The 15,886-nt window shown below is 54.5% G+C and overlaps 7 protein-coding genes across 7 annotated transcripts; 5 read left to right on the top strand and 2 right to left on the bottom strand.

Annotated features, from left to right (window-relative positions):
* The first annotated feature begins 639 nt into the window (after nucleotides 1–639).
* On the top strand, nucleotides 640–2,229 carry H310_11383 (hypothetical protein). The gene is made up of 8 exons (XM_008878051.1): nucleotides 640–864; nucleotides 918–1,095; nucleotides 1,154–1,349; nucleotides 1,398–1,454; nucleotides 1,516–1,575; nucleotides 1,617–1,754; nucleotides 1,800–1,934; nucleotides 1,984–2,229. Exons 1-8 carry the CDS (start codon nucleotides 690–692, stop codon nucleotides 2,107–2,109), a joined length of 1,065 nt encoding a protein of 354 aa, XP_008876273.1. The 5' UTR covers nucleotides 640–689; the 3' UTR covers nucleotides 2,110–2,229.
* Nucleotides 2,230–3,946: 1,717 nt separating this feature from the next.
* On the top strand, nucleotides 3,947–5,883 carry H310_11382 (hypothetical protein). The gene has a single exon (XM_008878050.1). The coding sequence runs from the start codon at nucleotides 4,209–4,211 to the stop codon at nucleotides 5,748–5,750; it is 1,542 nt and encodes a 513-aa protein (XP_008876272.1). The 5' UTR covers nucleotides 3,947–4,208; the 3' UTR covers nucleotides 5,751–5,883.
* A 1,435-nt stretch (nucleotides 5,884–7,318) lies between these two features.
* On the top strand, nucleotides 7,319–8,222 carry H310_11381 (hypothetical protein). Its single transcript, XM_008878049.1, has one exon. It carries the CDS (start codon nucleotides 7,342–7,344, stop codon nucleotides 8,083–8,085), a length of 744 nt encoding a protein of 247 aa, XP_008876271.1. The 5' UTR covers nucleotides 7,319–7,341; the 3' UTR covers nucleotides 8,086–8,222.
* A 107-nt stretch (nucleotides 8,223–8,329) lies between these two features.
* On the bottom strand, nucleotides 8,330–9,780 carry H310_11380 (hypothetical protein). The gene has a single exon (XM_008878048.1). The coding sequence runs from the start codon at nucleotides 9,754–9,756 to the stop codon at nucleotides 8,527–8,529; it is 1,230 nt and encodes a 409-aa protein (XP_008876270.1). The 5' UTR covers nucleotides 9,757–9,780; the 3' UTR covers nucleotides 8,330–8,526.
* An 860-nt stretch (nucleotides 9,781–10,640) lies between these two features.
* Nucleotides 10,641–11,709, top strand: H310_11379 (hypothetical protein). The gene is made up of 3 exons (XM_008878047.1): nucleotides 10,641–10,899; nucleotides 10,955–11,193; nucleotides 11,253–11,709. Exons 1-3 carry the CDS (start codon nucleotides 10,721–10,723, stop codon nucleotides 11,654–11,656), a joined length of 822 nt encoding a protein of 273 aa, XP_008876269.1. The 5' UTR covers nucleotides 10,641–10,720; the 3' UTR covers nucleotides 11,657–11,709.
* Nucleotides 11,710–11,893: 184 nt separating this feature from the next.
* On the top strand, nucleotides 11,894–12,914 carry H310_11378 (hypothetical protein). The gene has a single exon (XM_008878046.1). It carries the CDS (start codon nucleotides 11,915–11,917, stop codon nucleotides 12,884–12,886), a length of 972 nt encoding a protein of 323 aa, XP_008876268.1. The 5' UTR covers nucleotides 11,894–11,914; the 3' UTR covers nucleotides 12,887–12,914.
* Nucleotides 12,895–14,496, bottom strand: H310_11377 (hypothetical protein; the record flags this gene model as incomplete). Its single annotated transcript, XM_008878045.1, has 1 exon — nucleotides 12,895–14,496. One exon carries the CDS (start codon nucleotides 14,494–14,496, stop codon nucleotides 12,895–12,897), a length of 1,602 nt encoding a protein of 533 aa, XP_008876267.1.
* Nucleotides 14,497–15,886: the final 1,390 nt, after the last annotated feature.

Below are 15,886 nucleotides of genomic sequence, written 5' to 3'. Positions count from 1 at the left end.
TCCTGAAGAAGTTGCTCCCGCTCTTCATATTCCTCGTCAGTGCCAGATGCGCGAAGGGATGCCATCGTCTCGACTTGAAATGCTGTCATCAGGTCCTCAAACCGTTTGCGGGTCGCGTTTACTGTGACCCCGTCTCCATAGATTTGCTGAAGATGCTCCGTGATTTCGACCCATCGCTTGCGAACTGCACCATGAGGAGCCTCAAAGGGTCGTACATGAATAACTTCCTTAAGAAGATCGACATCCGTGGCGCTCTTGAAGCGAAACGCAGTCTTTCGTCTTTGGGAAGACTGCTGATCGATGCCTGTGTCGCTGTCCATCGTGTGTTATGCAGCGGTCCTCACAGTGAAAAATTTTGTCTTGTGAGAATTTCCCACGACGAATTTTCTCGAACAAATTTACTTGTGGGGTGCTCACAGTGATTTTCTCACAGATAATTTTACTTAGCAAAATCACTCCATTCTCTTGGTTTGGTAAAATATTTGATATAAATTATAGCAGTGCGGGCAAACTGCAAGAATGAATCCGATGTTCTTGAGGTACAGTAAGTTCGATTTCGTACTTACAATGAAGAATCGTATGGAATTTAATATCTTGAATTTGGTATCGACAGTGTTCGATCCATAAAAAATTGGCGGCCCCAAAGATACCAAACGAGGGCTGCCTTGTCGCTCGCGTTCGCTTTGGTGATGATGGCGAACGGGACGATTCCTGCAGTGGGAGATACATGCAGCTCGATTACGTCGTGCGATGACTGCATCAAGACGTACACGTGCCACTTCTGCGAGTACGACCTGCAATGCCACGCCATTGGGTCCACCTCGGGCTGCATCAAGGGCATGTCGACTTGCCATCATATCGAAGGTACAGCAACTTGGAATGCACAACGTCCTCCATCGTCACACACAACGCTGTAGATTGTGTCCGAAAGGACCCTGAGTATGTCGGCTACGGGCCACCCGGCTATGTTGTGCTTGGCGTGCTGTGCTTGGTGTCGACGTTAGTGTGTTGCGTGGGTGGCTGCACCGTTCTTATTGGGATGATTCGTCGTGGACGCGCGAGATCTGCCACGCGTGCAACCTCTCGGCGCAATGTGTACGTCTTTGGATCGTTCTTCTTGCAATTCGAGGCAGTTGACGCGATGTGTTTCTAGGGCGAAACACTCCGCTACCGACGTTGACAATGACACTACAACATCCCTGTTGAGTCCCGTGGACGACGTCGAAGGCGGCAGCTCGAGTGATGAAACCCCGCCTCGCGCGCCGGTAGATCCAGAGCCAGCTCCTCGCAGCACGTTTGGCACCTTGTGCAGCCGAACCATCTGGCTGGGCAGCCTCGTGGGCTTCACCGTAAGTCCGTCGTGTTCATGCGAGGTTGTGACGTGGCCGCTGGTGTAGATATGTGCGCTCATGTACTACCCACGTGTTCCAGACTACCAGATTTGCAATCAGCAGGTGCAATGTCGGTCCCCTCCACGACCGGTCGACCTGATGGCGACCTTTGGATGGATTGTAGTTTGATTGGGAGTCTATCTTTGCCAGCTTGATCAGCATCAAGCCAAAGATTCACTACCAGGTCAGCAGCCACTGCGTGTGCATATACTTCACGTCACGCAGATTATCACAAGCGTCGTGAACGAGAACCGTTTTGCATTTCATTTGGACAGCGGCGTCGCTGACATTAGCCACAACGGCATCAAAGTCGGCACGTGGGCCATCTCGAATTGGACGGCCGAAGCCGGCGCCGTCTCCGATGTATGCCCGGAGGTCTCTCTTGGTGTCTCACGGGGACTGTGGTAGATGTTGGCCATGGTCAAGATCGAGCCCAGTACATTTGCCGAGTCGATGTCGCTGTGGAAGGATTTTCATTACAACAATTTGACATTTCAAATCAATACAAACCTGACGGGGTCCATTCGGTGGGGCAGCCTCAAGGTACGATGGCTGTTGCCGATGATGCGATCATGGATCGTGGTGCATGTAGCTGTATTCGTTCTCGGTGCAAGCCCCGGCCGTCGACTTTTTGGTCGGTGACAAGTACCCCCGAGACTTATGCAAGTGCACCGAATACTTGACCCCCACGAACAAATCATTGATGAGCCTCCACTAACACCTATATACATGGACGAGCTTGGTGGAAATGAACCAGCTACGCTAGGCCCAACAGAGAAACCACGTTGCATGCCCATGAACGATGGCACGGATCGAATGAAGGGTTTCCAGTTGCTCGATTCTCGTACGCAGAATGCTTGGTGTGCTGGTGCTTGCGACCACGTCGGGGCCAAAGGCACCCACGTCGTACGACATGCGCATATCTGGGTGAATCGACGTTCTGGTGGCCCGAGTGATGAAGGCCCACGAAGTCTACACAACGATTTTCAGTCTTTTACTCTAATAGAGATGACGAGGTCAACGGCTTCCAGCAACCAGAGGCGCACGACCCGCTGCTAAGCCGTAATCGAGCGTGATCCCGGACGCCAAAGGAGTCTGTGGTGGCTGGGCGTTCACTACACGGCGACCCGTTGCAATGCACCTTCACAGCCACTCGACTTGTCACCGTGTGCTTGCATGGAAGCGAAAGAGGACTTCGAATGATGTGTGCGGCGTTGAATTTGATGCATGAAAAGGACGTTGTACAAACTCTGGTGTTTGGATAGACTCCCGAGTAGTGATTCGCCATCGCGGAGCATCCAATGCTTGCATGTGAGCTCGCTGTTGTGACAGCTGATCGCGCAAGGCGGGATGGCCTGGCGCATCGATGGCAGCAGGACCTCGCGAACGACAACTTTTGTGTCGAGAGTGCAGCAAGATCAACGACACGGGTATGTTTCCAACGGATCGAGTTGCGATTATTTGTCCGCTTCCTTGACGATTCGATTCCTGGTGCCCATCGAAGCAGTGGGTGGCGCCACGTCATTTGTTCGAAAGATTGACGGTCACCCCCGACACGCCCATCAACATGAAGCTCAAGGACGGACGGCGGAAACGCCCAAAGATTTCGAGCCCCACGTTCTGCGGGTTCTATTTTTTGTTGGAAAATAGAACGACGTTTTAACCTGGTGTTCACCGAAATTTAAAACGCCAAAACTCAGCACGTGGGCAAAGTAGTACTGGTCACGCAGCGGCGACGTGCGTGGGTGCAACACCCAGACGACCTCGTCCACCATGTGCTGCTTGTGCACCGTCTGAGTTGGAAACTGAAAAGTGCCGGGCCAAGGCCATGTCAAGTAGTACTGCCTGTATCCTGCTGCAGCCCACAACAGGCAAGATGAAAGTGCGCCTCTCGCGGAGGGCTTTGTGGGCACGCTGGGCGACCGCGCGCATCTTCGTGTGCTCTCGTCCATCGGCCAGGTACAGTCGCCCTGGCCAATTGCCATGTCCTTCCAACCTTCACTCGCCTTCCCAAAGTTGAAACAGTGACACGTTTGTGCACAGGTTCACTGCCAATCCAGTGCCTTGTAACCTCATTCGGACCCTCCTTTGTGTCCAATATGAAGTGGTCGCGTGCCATCTTCCTGGTTTAACCAACGCGCGAGCCGAAGAGCCCATCTCGCTTCTCGACTTCGTAAAATTCCGTTTGAGTTCCAACCAGCTAAGAGCACGAAGGGCCAGGTCCGATGGCATGCGCTAGCTTCAGTTCGCCTCGGCATCCCAGCCAGTTGTGTCGTCCGTCCTCCTCACACGGCCCCACGTGTGGCATCTGATGCCCGATTCCCGGGGAAATTTCCGTATCCGGTCGATACATACGAACAAAGTATAACGAAACATTTTATCCGGTGCGGCTACAGAAGTTGAACCCTGGATTTGACTGGCGCAGAGTGGGTGTCGGTTGGTTTCAACTACCTGGGATTTATAAAATAAAATGCAAGTCCTCGGAGACTCTTGGTTGACTGGATTTTTGTATGGTGGCCCATGGCGGTGCAACCGCGGCATCGGGCCACTTGCCATTTGGCTGCCTAACGCTCAAGAAAGCTCCGAGATCGCTTGTCGCGCTAGCTCGAGAAGACCCGCCGTCCTCTCGCCTCACTAGTTCGCCACCGTACGCTTGGATCTTGACTGTTCAGCTCGTTGGACCCCCACAAGATCCCACCCGAGACCGACCAACCCAACACCCTTGGGGCCAGCACGCCCCTCCACACTCGCCGCTTGGTGTTTGATTTCAACGTTGAACCTGAGTGGTTTCCTTGCCGATAGCATCGCTTACGTAAAATGATTCGAGCCTCTTTGCCCTTTACTCGCCTGCCTGGTCTGGTGACAAGGGGCTGCTTTAAGTTCAAGACCGCCCCTGTTCATGGCGCTGCGTTCTATTCCTCTAGTGGACCCTCCACGGTTGCCGCACGGTCAGCCCGTGCTGGGGCTGCCGTCGCTGGTGACCGTCTTCGCGCTGCGAAAGCACTTGGTAGCGCAGGAGCCGGGTCCGCTCCGTACCACTCGTCCGCCGTCGCGATCGACGTTGCGGACGACGTGCCCCCCGTCGCGCTTCACGCCGCATCCTCGATCGTTGCCAAGAAATCTGTGCTCAACAAATTGTGGCAGCATATCGAAACCGGCGAAGAAAACGCGTTTTACGTCGTCGACACGTCTGCTGTCGAAGACCGATTCAACCTCTGGATGAAGTACCTCCCGTACGTCAAGCCGTACTATGCCGTCAAGTGCAACCCGGACCCGAGCATCCTCAAGACGCTCGCGCGGCTCGGGACCGGCTTTGACTGCGCGTCGCAAGCGGAAATCCAAGAAGTTCTCAAGCTTGGCGTCGACCCGCGTTCGATCATTTACGCCAATCCGTGCAAACAACCTTCGCACATTGCGTTTGCGGCGCAGCAAAAGATCGACTTTATGACGTTCGATGGATGCGACGAACTCACCAAGATGAAGCGCATCGACCCCGATGCCCGCGTCGTGCTTCGGCTGTTTGTCGATGACTCGCACTCGCAATGCCCGCTGGGCACCAAGTTTGGCGCGGTGCTCAACGACATTCCGGCCATTCTAAAGCACGCCAAGGCCATTGGCTCCAACGTGGTGGGTGTGAGCTTCCACGTCGGCAGCGGCTGCTCCGACGCCTCGGCGTACACGGACGCCGTCGTCCGCGCGAAGAAGGTGTTTGACATCGGCGCGTCGCTCGGGTTCAACTTTGAGCTCCTCGATATTGGTGGCGGCTTTCCAGGCGATGCTAACGCCCCCATCGCCTTTGAAGATATCGCGGCCACATTGAGCATGGCGCTGTCGACGCATTTTCCCCAGTCGTCCGGCGTCAAGATCATCTCGGAACCCGGTCGCTTCTTTGCTGCCACGAGCCACACGCTCGCCGTGAACGTGATCGGACGCAAGCTCGCGCCTAATTCGCTCGCGGCGCCCGCCTCCCATTCCTCGGCCGCCAAGGCTGCCCTCGGCCATCGCGCCCTCCACGCAGGGTCGGACCCTTACTACATGTATTTTGTCAACGACGGGCTGTACGGATCGTTCAACTGCTTGCTCTATGACCACGCCGCCGTCCATCCGGTCGCCCTTGGCGCCGAACTAGAGTCGGCGACGTACTCGTCGAGCATTTGGGGCCCCACGTGCGACGGTTTGGACTGCATTGCCAAGGACATTGACATGCCTGTCTTGGACATTGGGCAATGGATTTACTTTGCCAACATGGGCGCGTACACGTCCGCGGCGGGATCGCATTTCAATGGATTTGCTCCCCCCGAGAAGATTTACTTCGATTTCCACGAAGACGACGCCGCCGAAGACGCCGCGTCCCGTTGAGTCGGGGATGCCATGCGCCCTTCGTTTTTGTTGCATGCATGACGATGTATGCCCACGTAATTGTTGAGATAACGCGGCGTCGTTTCAAGCCTTTCTCTTCACTGTGTGCATGCATGTCCATGGAAGCCTCGGCGGGATGAAGCTCCCATAAGATCGCGACGCGAATACTTGTACTGGTGCTGTCCCTAGTGCACGCGGCCCAAACTGCACGAATTTGCCGAACCTGGAGTACGAATTCGCATGGCAAAACCACGTCCAGGATGGTGGAGAGTGCTGTGCCGAAGTTTACCTCTTGGTCCACGCTTTCATAGGAACGAAGATGAAATTCACCAGCACACAAGGGGTAGGATGCTTCGCTAGCAGCAATGTTTACCCTTTGATGGAGCACAAGCTGCCTCGGTACTTTGGCTAGCCAAGAAATCTATTGCCCACCTGTGAACGTGTGGCACTCCACACTAGAGTCGCCAACGCGGTCTATCGCTTGGAGCCTTCATTGTGTGTGAAACCAGCGACACGTAATCTTGTCAACCGCCTTCATTCCTTTACTGAATATGCCGCGTCATCGTGCGACATGGGCCAGCCATGTCGACTTACTCGAGGCACAGGTAGTTGTCTGGTCCTCTCCTGGCAATGGCCGGCGCATTTTCCACCTGAAGCGACTCATATATAAAGCAACACGCGCCAAGTCCGTCGTTTGCAGGCTGACCTGCCACATCGCAGTGCTCAATGGCAACCAGTTTTCGTTTGTCTTGTTCGTTCACGCACAACAATGTGCCGAGCTCAACGAGCCCAACTTGCACCCTGCTTGGCAACTTGATACCAAAACTATGCTCACCGTTCTTGTTGCCAACGGTTGGGGCATGACGGCGAATCGCACCCGTCAAGTATCAATAGTCCCAGTCGCGGCTTGGAGCATAGCAGCGTGTGTTTTCTGGCGTTTTGTTGGTGACGGACACCCTCGACAGAACTGTGTTCCTCTATTGCCCGCGGATATCAAAGTCCATAGACTGTTGTCCTTCGTGCAGAAACTTGGAAATGCAGCACGAGGCAGTGAACGGCCTTCTGCAACCGCTGCATACACCCCACATGAACAGATATCTGTTCCCAAGGCATTGCACAGCTCGTAGCTTTGTCTGTGCGAGTGCATGGATGGTATTGAAGGTAAGACTTGCGGCGATTTGTCGATGGCATGGAGATAAACACTAGCCGACGAAAGTGAACGAGCCCATCGCTTTTACTAACGACCAGAGCGTCAAACAAGCATGCATGCCCACGAAAAGGTGAACGCCGACAATACACATGATGACCATTGAATCGTTCCTGACCAGCAATGCCTCCACCGACAATGGCCTGGCCACCAGCACCAACCACGGCAGCCTGTCTCGCATATCGCTCTGTTATGCGTATCACCGTGGCTCTCGGGACGTTGAAGGCTGCCCACATTCGTCCGCACGACCCACTGCTGCGAGGCTCCAGGACGAGTTGGCTGTAAATCGTCGCCGGAGTTCCAGGCTGCTTATCCGGATAGGACGTGAGATACAACGGAGTATGTGGTTTTTCGATTTTCCCGCCGACGTCCACGTTCGCTGCGATGGACCTCATACGCCGCTTCGACGAGCTGTGCGAGACGGTGGATGCAGACACACGACAGGCGTTCCATCGGTCCGTCGAAGTGCTGAACCGCGCCATTGATATCCTCTCCCTGGACCGCATGTGTTTCAGCTTTAACGGCGGCAAAGATTCGACTGTCGTGTTGCATTTGCTGCGACTGGTGCTGGCGAAGCGGGCGCTGGGAAGCCAACCTGGAGCGTCCGAAGCAGAATTTGATGATGTGTATCGATCGTTGCTACATCAACTTCCTGTGATGTACTTTGACACACCAGACCAGTTTCCACAAGTCACCGAGTTCATCCACCAATGCATTGAAGTGTATGGCTTCCAGTGCGAAATGCAGACGAGCAGCTACGTTCAAGGCATCGAATCCATCATTTCCAAACGAAAGACGCAAGCGTTCGTCATGGGGGTGCGCCGGGGCGATCCCGGCACGGACGACCTTGAACACTTTTCACCGAGCTCGACAGGGTGGCCAGCGTTTTTCAGAGTCAATCCCATCTTGCAGTGGCGATACGACTACGTGTGGCTATTCCTGCGGTCACTCAAGCTCGAATACTGCGCATTGTACGACCAAGGGTACACGTCGTTGGGTAGCGTCCACAACACGGTGCGAAACCCACAGCTCGTGCATATCAACGAGAATGGGGACACCGAGTACTGGCCTGCGTACAGACTCCTAGACAACACGTCCGAACGATGTGGGCGCTTTTCAACATGCTAACCAAACGCTGTGCCTTCATTCGAGAATTTCTGATAGTCCTGACACGTAGTAGTGTTCTAGAGGTCGCGCGAAGCTGCCTTCGTCGGCCACGCTGCATTTCCTTCTTAGTCGTCTAAGTACAGCGTTGAAAATTGAAAGAAGCACAGACCAGCCAACGGTCAAAGTGAGCTGGCAGTATGGGTAGATACGACGAGCTGTCGAGTGATCGATGCCCGGACGCGAAAGCTTGGTACTCGGTGTGGACATTCGAGAGCAACCTTTGCTGGATGTTTCATTGGATAAAATAGGCTAAAATGCAGAGACTTGATTGGTGAATGCATGCATTTCAATACTAACGAGATGCCATTGGCTGATGTTAAGCCAATGGCCTTTGCCCAACGCACGAAGAGCGGATACAAGTCTTGGGTGGTTTACAACGGATCACTGGGACCTGCAGGATGTCTATCTCACGGCGTCGTAGCGACCGGCACGGTGCTTGGAGTACACAACTTGGTGTAATTGAATCGTGCGGGCGCGGAAACCAGCAGCGCAATAGTTGAGGTAAAAGTCCCACATGCGGACAAACACTTCGTCCTTGACGATGTTGCCGTTCTGAACGTGTTCTTGGAACCGAGCGTACCATTGCATGAGGGTCTTGTCGTAGTCCGGGCCGATGTTGTGGACGTCTTCGACTACAAACTTCTTCTCGGCGAACTCGCACATTTGCGTAAGGGACGGCAAGAACCCGTTGGGGAAGATGTATTTAAGGATCCATTGTTGGTGGGCCGTCTTGGTGCTGCGGTTGGACGTAATTGAGTGGACCAACGCGAGACCACCCGTCTTGAGGCAGCGCTGGATCACCGAGTAGTATTCGTCCATGTTCTTGTAACCCACAGCTTCCAACATGGCGATCGACACCACTCGATCGAATTGACCCGTCATCTGGCGGTAGTCGCAGTACGTGTATTGGGTCAAATGGCTGACGCCTTCAGCTTCGGCTTGGATGCGGGCGCCCTTCAATTGCTCGTTCGAGATTGTGATGCCCGTCACGTGAACTCCGTAGTGCTTGGCGAAGAATATGCCGAGGCCACCCCACCCGCAACCGATTTCCAGTACGGTCATGCCAGGCTCCATCTTGAGCTTCTTGGCAATCAAGTGCAATTTGTTGACTTGGGCATTGTCCAAGTCCGTGTCAGGGAGATCCTTGAAGTACGCGCACGAGTATTGCATCCACGGGTCAAGCCACAACTTGTAGAAGTCGTTCCCGATGTCGTAATGGTGGGCACCGACGATGCCAGCACGACTAGGCGACTGAAAATTGAACACCCGGCCACTCAAGTGCACAAACTTGGCGTCCCAACTCTTAAACAGCTTGCGCTTGGCGTCCGACGGGAGTTTGAGCAACTTGGTCAAGACCACGTCCAAAGGCAGCAACGCTTCCCATTGCTTGGCCATGTAGGATTCACCGATCGCGAGCATGCCTCGCTTCGACCAGTCGAGGTAGATTTCCTTGTCGTGTACGATGATGTCGCGGCCGATGATGATGTCCGCTTGCTTGAGCATTTCAACAAAGAAAGTCTCCGCGCGGTATGTCATGATGGGGTACATTGCGGAGCGAAGGAGGAGGGTCCCGACGGCAGCGCCGCCGACGACACCGGCGGTAACCAAGGCACACTTGTTGGCTTGACTCATTTTGAGAAGTGGGCCACAGATTCAGAGGGGGTTCCTTGGTCTCCTGTGCCAATTGCCCTAGATAAAAACACGCACGCTCAATCTTCGAATTTTCCAAAGTGCTTAGTTCACACTGTCGGAATGACCTGTCGTAAATATCGACCTATATTGAACTTAACCGGATGTATCCGAACTTTTGCATAAACGTGAGATACGACAATGTGGAGGACATGATGCAGGCCGTCGTGGATTTTAACAGGGCTGTACATTGGTGTCAATGTTCTTTGGCCGTTCAAAAGTTCAGGATTTTACGGCGTTGTGTTCAATGCCATCGACCATTACGTGCGTGCAGCCATGCCTATGGGACGCGAGTAGGTGGCAAGGAGGTTCCAACGCGATGTTTCGGTACAGCGGTTTGAATGATAAAGCCTCCAGCCATTCCAAAGTATCCAGCAAGGAGGCGGAGGGCATACTCTTGCAAGCCCAAGGCGATCACACGTGCTATTTGGTCTAACATTATGTGATGAACGGCACCTTCGTTGGGGATTGAATTCCATCAGCGGTGTTGAGAACGTAAACGGCGTGTTTGCGACTGGGACGACGACGGCATTCGAACGGCCAACTTGGTGTTCGATGAATTGAACCTATAAAACCTAGACCGACCCCTACTTCCAAATGACAGAGTTTGATTGGTGGAATGTACGTTGATTTTATGCTTCGTAAACAACCCCATCGGATGACGTCTGATTGGAAACTAATTGGATATCCCCATAAATTTGAATATTGAGAAATCCTATATATTTCGAAATATGCATATATTTTCAAACGAAATCCATGAAAGCTACTTTGAGCGAATATTTTGTCTCGTTGACGGGCGTGTTGCCAAGTTTGCACATGCCCATCATCACCTGACCAAGATTGTCACGGCTGCTCCGACGGCCATTGTCTCTCGGCACCTCATTTCTCAAGTTGACGTGTAGCTGCCATGCCCGCATCAAGCGCCCCGCGCGTCCTTCGATCGTGGACGCCGTCTCATTACATGAAATTTGGGGCGCAGCGGTTGCGGCCAGCCCTGGATCTCCTGCAGGCCATTCAACTCCCTTCGACTGCTTCCGACGTTGTGGACCTCGGCTGCGGGCCTGGCAACCTCACTCCCTTCCTCCGGTACATGTTGGTTAATTCCTTGCAACATGACTGACCCGTGCATGCGTCCATGCAGTGAACGTTGGCCTGATGCGACGATTCAATGCGTGGATGCGTCGCAAAGCATGCTTACATCGGCCAAGGAAAGCCACGTCGCCCAAGGCCTTGACAACGTGGAGTACGTCCAAGGAAACTTTGAGTCGTTCCACAGCGATGCCCCCATCGACGTCATCTACTCCAACGCAGCACTGCATTGGGTCTCATTCGATGTTCACCGGACCCTCCTCCCTCGTTTGCTGTCGTTCTTAAAGCCAGGTACTTCGGATCGCCACGGTTCGGTTGCTCTACACGAACTCTTACTCTAAACGACGTAGGCGGCGTCCTTGCCTTTCAAATGCCAGACACACGGCAACAACCCAGCCACGTCCTCATGGGCGAAGCCGCCAAACACGTCGGCTTTGACGTGTCCAAAGTGCGCTGGGTCACTACCGACGTCAATGCGGATGCGTACTACAACCTCCTGCGTCCGCTAGCGAGCGAGGTGCATCTGTGGAGTACCGAGTACGTGTACCAATTGGCAGGTGGCGAAGGCGTGCACCCTGTGGTGGATTTCGTGTCGTCCTCCGGGCTCGGTCCATACGTCGACGCACTTACTCCATCGCAGCGTCCTGTGTTCATGGACACGTACAAGGACTTGATCGCGACGGCGTATCCGCGGCTAGAGGACGGGACGGTCTTGCTACCCTACAAGCGATTCTTTTGCGTCGTCGTGCGATAAATTGAGAAAAGCATTTCATCAACGGTTAACAACCTGTTGCCGTGGCTTTTGTCACCGCTCATGCATGCCGCAAAGGCAGACACCAGCGAGTTTGGTACGTAAAGCCGACGTTCTCCGTGCCAGAACAACGCATCGGCTCCCAGAGCTGAGACGCAGGCGCTCAAAGATGGACATCCCACCAACGAGTTCACTTCATCCTTGTATGCGTTGTCCACGAACCAATGAAAAAATCCATCGCTGGCGTCCTTTTTCGCGTGGATGGGCCGCAAACATCCTGCCTGCAGCACGGCCAACGCGTCGAACCTCGTGGCCGACACGGTCACCGATGCCTTTCCCGACGATTCTGTGGTCGGGAAAACAGAGCTATGCTCTCTGTGGGCTGGATACGGCAGCATCTACCGCGTCAGGTTGAGCTCGGGCGTGTCGGTTATTGTCAAGCACATTTCGCCACCGCAGAACGACACGCTCTCTGTCTCCAACGCCCGCAAGGTCCGGTCATACCAAGTCGAGGGGTACTTTTATGGCCACCTGTCCGCGGCATCTACGTTGCCGCGCTTGCCTCGGACGCATGCGGTCGTGTGTGAGGACGGCTCGTTTTGTTTCGTCCTTGAGGACTTGTCGGTGGACTTTCCTAAAACATTCCATTCCCTTGGCGGCCCAACCCTCCGCGCTGCCCTCTCTTGGCTCGCCCGTTTCCACGCCGCGTTCTGGAACTACAGCGACGATGGCGTCGCTGACAACGGCGGGTACTGGTATCTGGCCACTCGGCAGGAAGAGTTTGAGGCGCTGGGGAACGATGAGTTGTCCGTCAAGCTGCGTGCTCAAGCGGCATCCATTGACCAGCGATGTCGAGACCCTCGATTCGAAACACTCTTGCATGGCGATGCCAAGTCGGCCAACATGCTGTGGCGCGATGACACAACGTGTGCATGGGTCGATTTTCAATACGTTGGTCGGGGGCTCGGCGCAAAGGACGTCGCGTACTTGCTGTGCTCGAGCGGAGGGCGGTCCGAAGTGGCCAACTACGCAGACGACTTGTTGCGGTGGTACTTCGACGAGTTTGAAGGGGCGATGGCATCGAATGGTCGAAACAGCGGCGGCTACACATGCGATCTGTTCCGCAGTCATTTCGACTGGTGCCTGCTCGACTACGTGCGGTTTATGGCTGGATGGGGCTTCTGGGGCAACTACGACTGGGCCATCCGACGAACCAAGCCCTTGTTAGCTTAAAATTGCTCTCAATAGTACGATTCGGCGTAAAAGTAGAATGTCGCCTTGTGCCGGGCGCGACAGATTGCCCGGAGCTCCACTTCGAGCGCGTGTGGCCCACAGTAAAACACCCCCACCGTTGCCTCCGGGTGGTCGCGCTCGAGCTCGTCAAAAATCGGCACCCACCTTGGCCGTTCGTTTCGAAACTGGTGGTGGTGCGCGGCTTGCTCCACCTCGTTGTTCGGTTGGGTTACGTACAGACGCGCGTCCAAGCGAGGATGGCCATGCGCATTTAGATCGCGCAGCGTTGTGTCAAACCACTCCAAAGCGCTCTCGTGCCGCGTGACCCAGTGAAAATACATCTTTTTCGTGCCATCCTCCAACGGCGGACAATTCAAGAAGTCGCGGACAACAGACACAAACGGCGTTACCCCCGACCCGCCTCCGATCAGCACCACGACTTGAAATCGACGGCATTCGACTGTGGGCCCGCCCACTGGCCCGTCCAAGTGAACGAGTGGCCATGGTTCGTCCAGAAAGGAGGCCACTTGCAAACGCTGGAGTAAGGCAATTGTCCAATCGCCCACCGCTTGGATGCGAAAGCTCAAATGCGGGTCGTCCGGCGCCGACGAGATCGAGAACGGATGCCATTCATGGCGCCCAAGAACAGGCACGTTGAGGTAAACAAACATCCCAGGCACAAAGGAGAACTCTGGCGGCTTGATGAGGTCCAGCGCGATTGCGTCGGGAAAGATCTTGGCCTCGTGGATCAAGACGGGGGTTGTCCACCGCTTGAAGTATCGCAGTCGCCGCTCCAAAACGTACAAGACCAGCGGGGGCACAATCCACAGGAACGCTTGGGGCATTTGAAACCACCCCGTGGCTCCATGGAAGCACGTCACGATCAAAAATGGTATGAGGAAGAGATGGGTGCACCAAAATACATTGTGGAATCGCCGCCGGACGCTTGGAAGGAGCGTGGGGGGTAGCGCAATGAACAGGAGGACTAGCAGGACGATTCCTGTCCACATGGGAATGGCTCGGACCACGTTGCCGAAGGGGGGCAATCCCACAAGAAACAGAGGGATGTGGCGAACGTAATACGACGACTGGAGCTCGGTGGGGTCGGCCGAGTACGTATTGACGAGGTTCGCAACGTGCGCAGAAGTATGGACCAACGCAGACAGACACATGACTCCACCGGAGATCTTGTGGAGGACCATGTGATCTTCGAGAGGGAAGATCCGCCAGAGGAAGGGTTTGGCCTTGATGAAATGAAGAATGGATCGGCTGAGGAGCAGTAGGGCCACACAGCAATTTACGACGACCACCTGGGCGCTGCCTTTGGCGATGCACATGCCGTACCCCACCAAAGGCTCCCATGGAAACAGCGAGCACTTCCACCAGAACGATAAGCCGCATAACAGCCCGTACAGGGCAAGCGCCCCCGCTTGGCGGCGATTGTGCACATATCGATGGGTCCATCCCACCCTCGCCTCGCCCTTCGAAAGCTTGGGGAGCTCTAGAACCTGTGACGATCGCGTCCCGACCACCCTAGGCTGCGTAGGCGTCAACGCGACAAGGTGCTCGAATGAAGCCCCTGGCATGTAATGAGTCGAGTCTCCATCCATTTCGTTTCGACAATGGCAACGATATGTACCAACACAAACGCCGTCGGCATTCTATGACGCTGATGGACAATGGAGCGCGGGGTGGATGGCGCAAGTGTATCGCATGCTATCGGCTTAGCTACTTTGCCGCGGCGTCACAGTGTCTCATTGAGGGGACATTTCTGAAGGTGCTTTGTGGTTCTGACAGTGAACGGATGGCCCATTGAAAAGACTTGTGGAAATGCGTGAGGGTGTCATGGGCACAGTCTCTTCCGCTTTTTATTTTGGTGGAGTTGTTCTTAACACAGTCGTCAGTGACGATTCTTGGCACGTGAAACGATCCCGCATGAAGTAGTTGAGTCTATAAGGCTCTGAGGCTGAGTTTTCTACATGTTAAACGCTGCGGTGCCTGCCACAAGCTGCCCGTTCAAGCCGATGCGGTCTTGAACTCGACGCGGGTTGCGAACATTGAGTTGGAGGTCTAGGATGACAACCGAACTAGAGTGATGTTTGCTCAATCATCTTGTCGTGGTGGCGGGAGCGGGGGGCGAAGGGTCAGCGCAAGCATGCCTTTGGCGCAGTGTTGCGGGAAGACGTGGGCACCCTTGCCCCCCTCACGTGCGGCAATGGGTGTACAGTATCGACAGTGCACAGGGTTTGTTTATTGAACGGGCGGTCGACTGCGTACAACATTCGCCCCATACTCCCCGAGCTAGCAACAAATCTCTGAATGCCTCTGGACAATCCCCTGTTGGATTGAAAGAGCATCTTACCGATGCGCCAGAAGTGGAGTCCCCCACTCGACCACGGTCTGCAACTGTCGAGTCTCCAACCGAAGGAACATTGTGACCTGGGTTTACACATGAGCCCATCCCCCACGCGATCGTGGCTGATTGACCAACTTAGTTTGACATTGCCCAACGCATCGAGAAGAGTCCGCTGGTGTCAGTGTTTGCATGACCAACCTTCTGACTCGATGCACCAAAGACAATGCGCTGCCCCAAACAAACTCCACCAACATCACACCTTTAACAGTCCGGATATATATACTGTTCGCAAGAGAGCTCTCATGCATCCCTAAGTCTTGTGGACACTGTCAGTCGAGTGTTGGGGGACGATTGGCGGTTAGCACGGCGCGGGGCTCGGATGGCGCAAGTGGGATGCCGGCCGTCGGCCTGCCACACAACGTAGGAGGTGTCGACCCTGCAGACTGGTCAGTGCCTCACCATGTGTTGTTGGACATGTGCAACTGGAATTCTCAGGGCCTGGTCGTAAATATTTTTTGTGCAAGCTGGCTTGCACGAAATCGAGTCCGGATAACATACATCCGTATTTTAGGAGATTCGTGGTCGGTGTTTGTTTCTATCCTTGCTTTTGCTTGCACACCACCGATCATCATGGACCACCGCCA

This window comes from Aphanomyces invadans (genome assembly GCF_000520115.1).
Source record: "Aphanomyces invadans strain NJM9701 unplaced genomic scaffold supercont1.31, whole genome shotgun sequence".
Taxonomy (NCBI): Eukaryota; Oomycota; class Saprolegniomycetes; order Saprolegniales; family Verrucalvaceae; genus Aphanomyces; species Aphanomyces invadans.
Note: the sequence above shows the minus strand (reverse complement) of the source record. Positions and strands in the feature narration are given on the sequence as shown.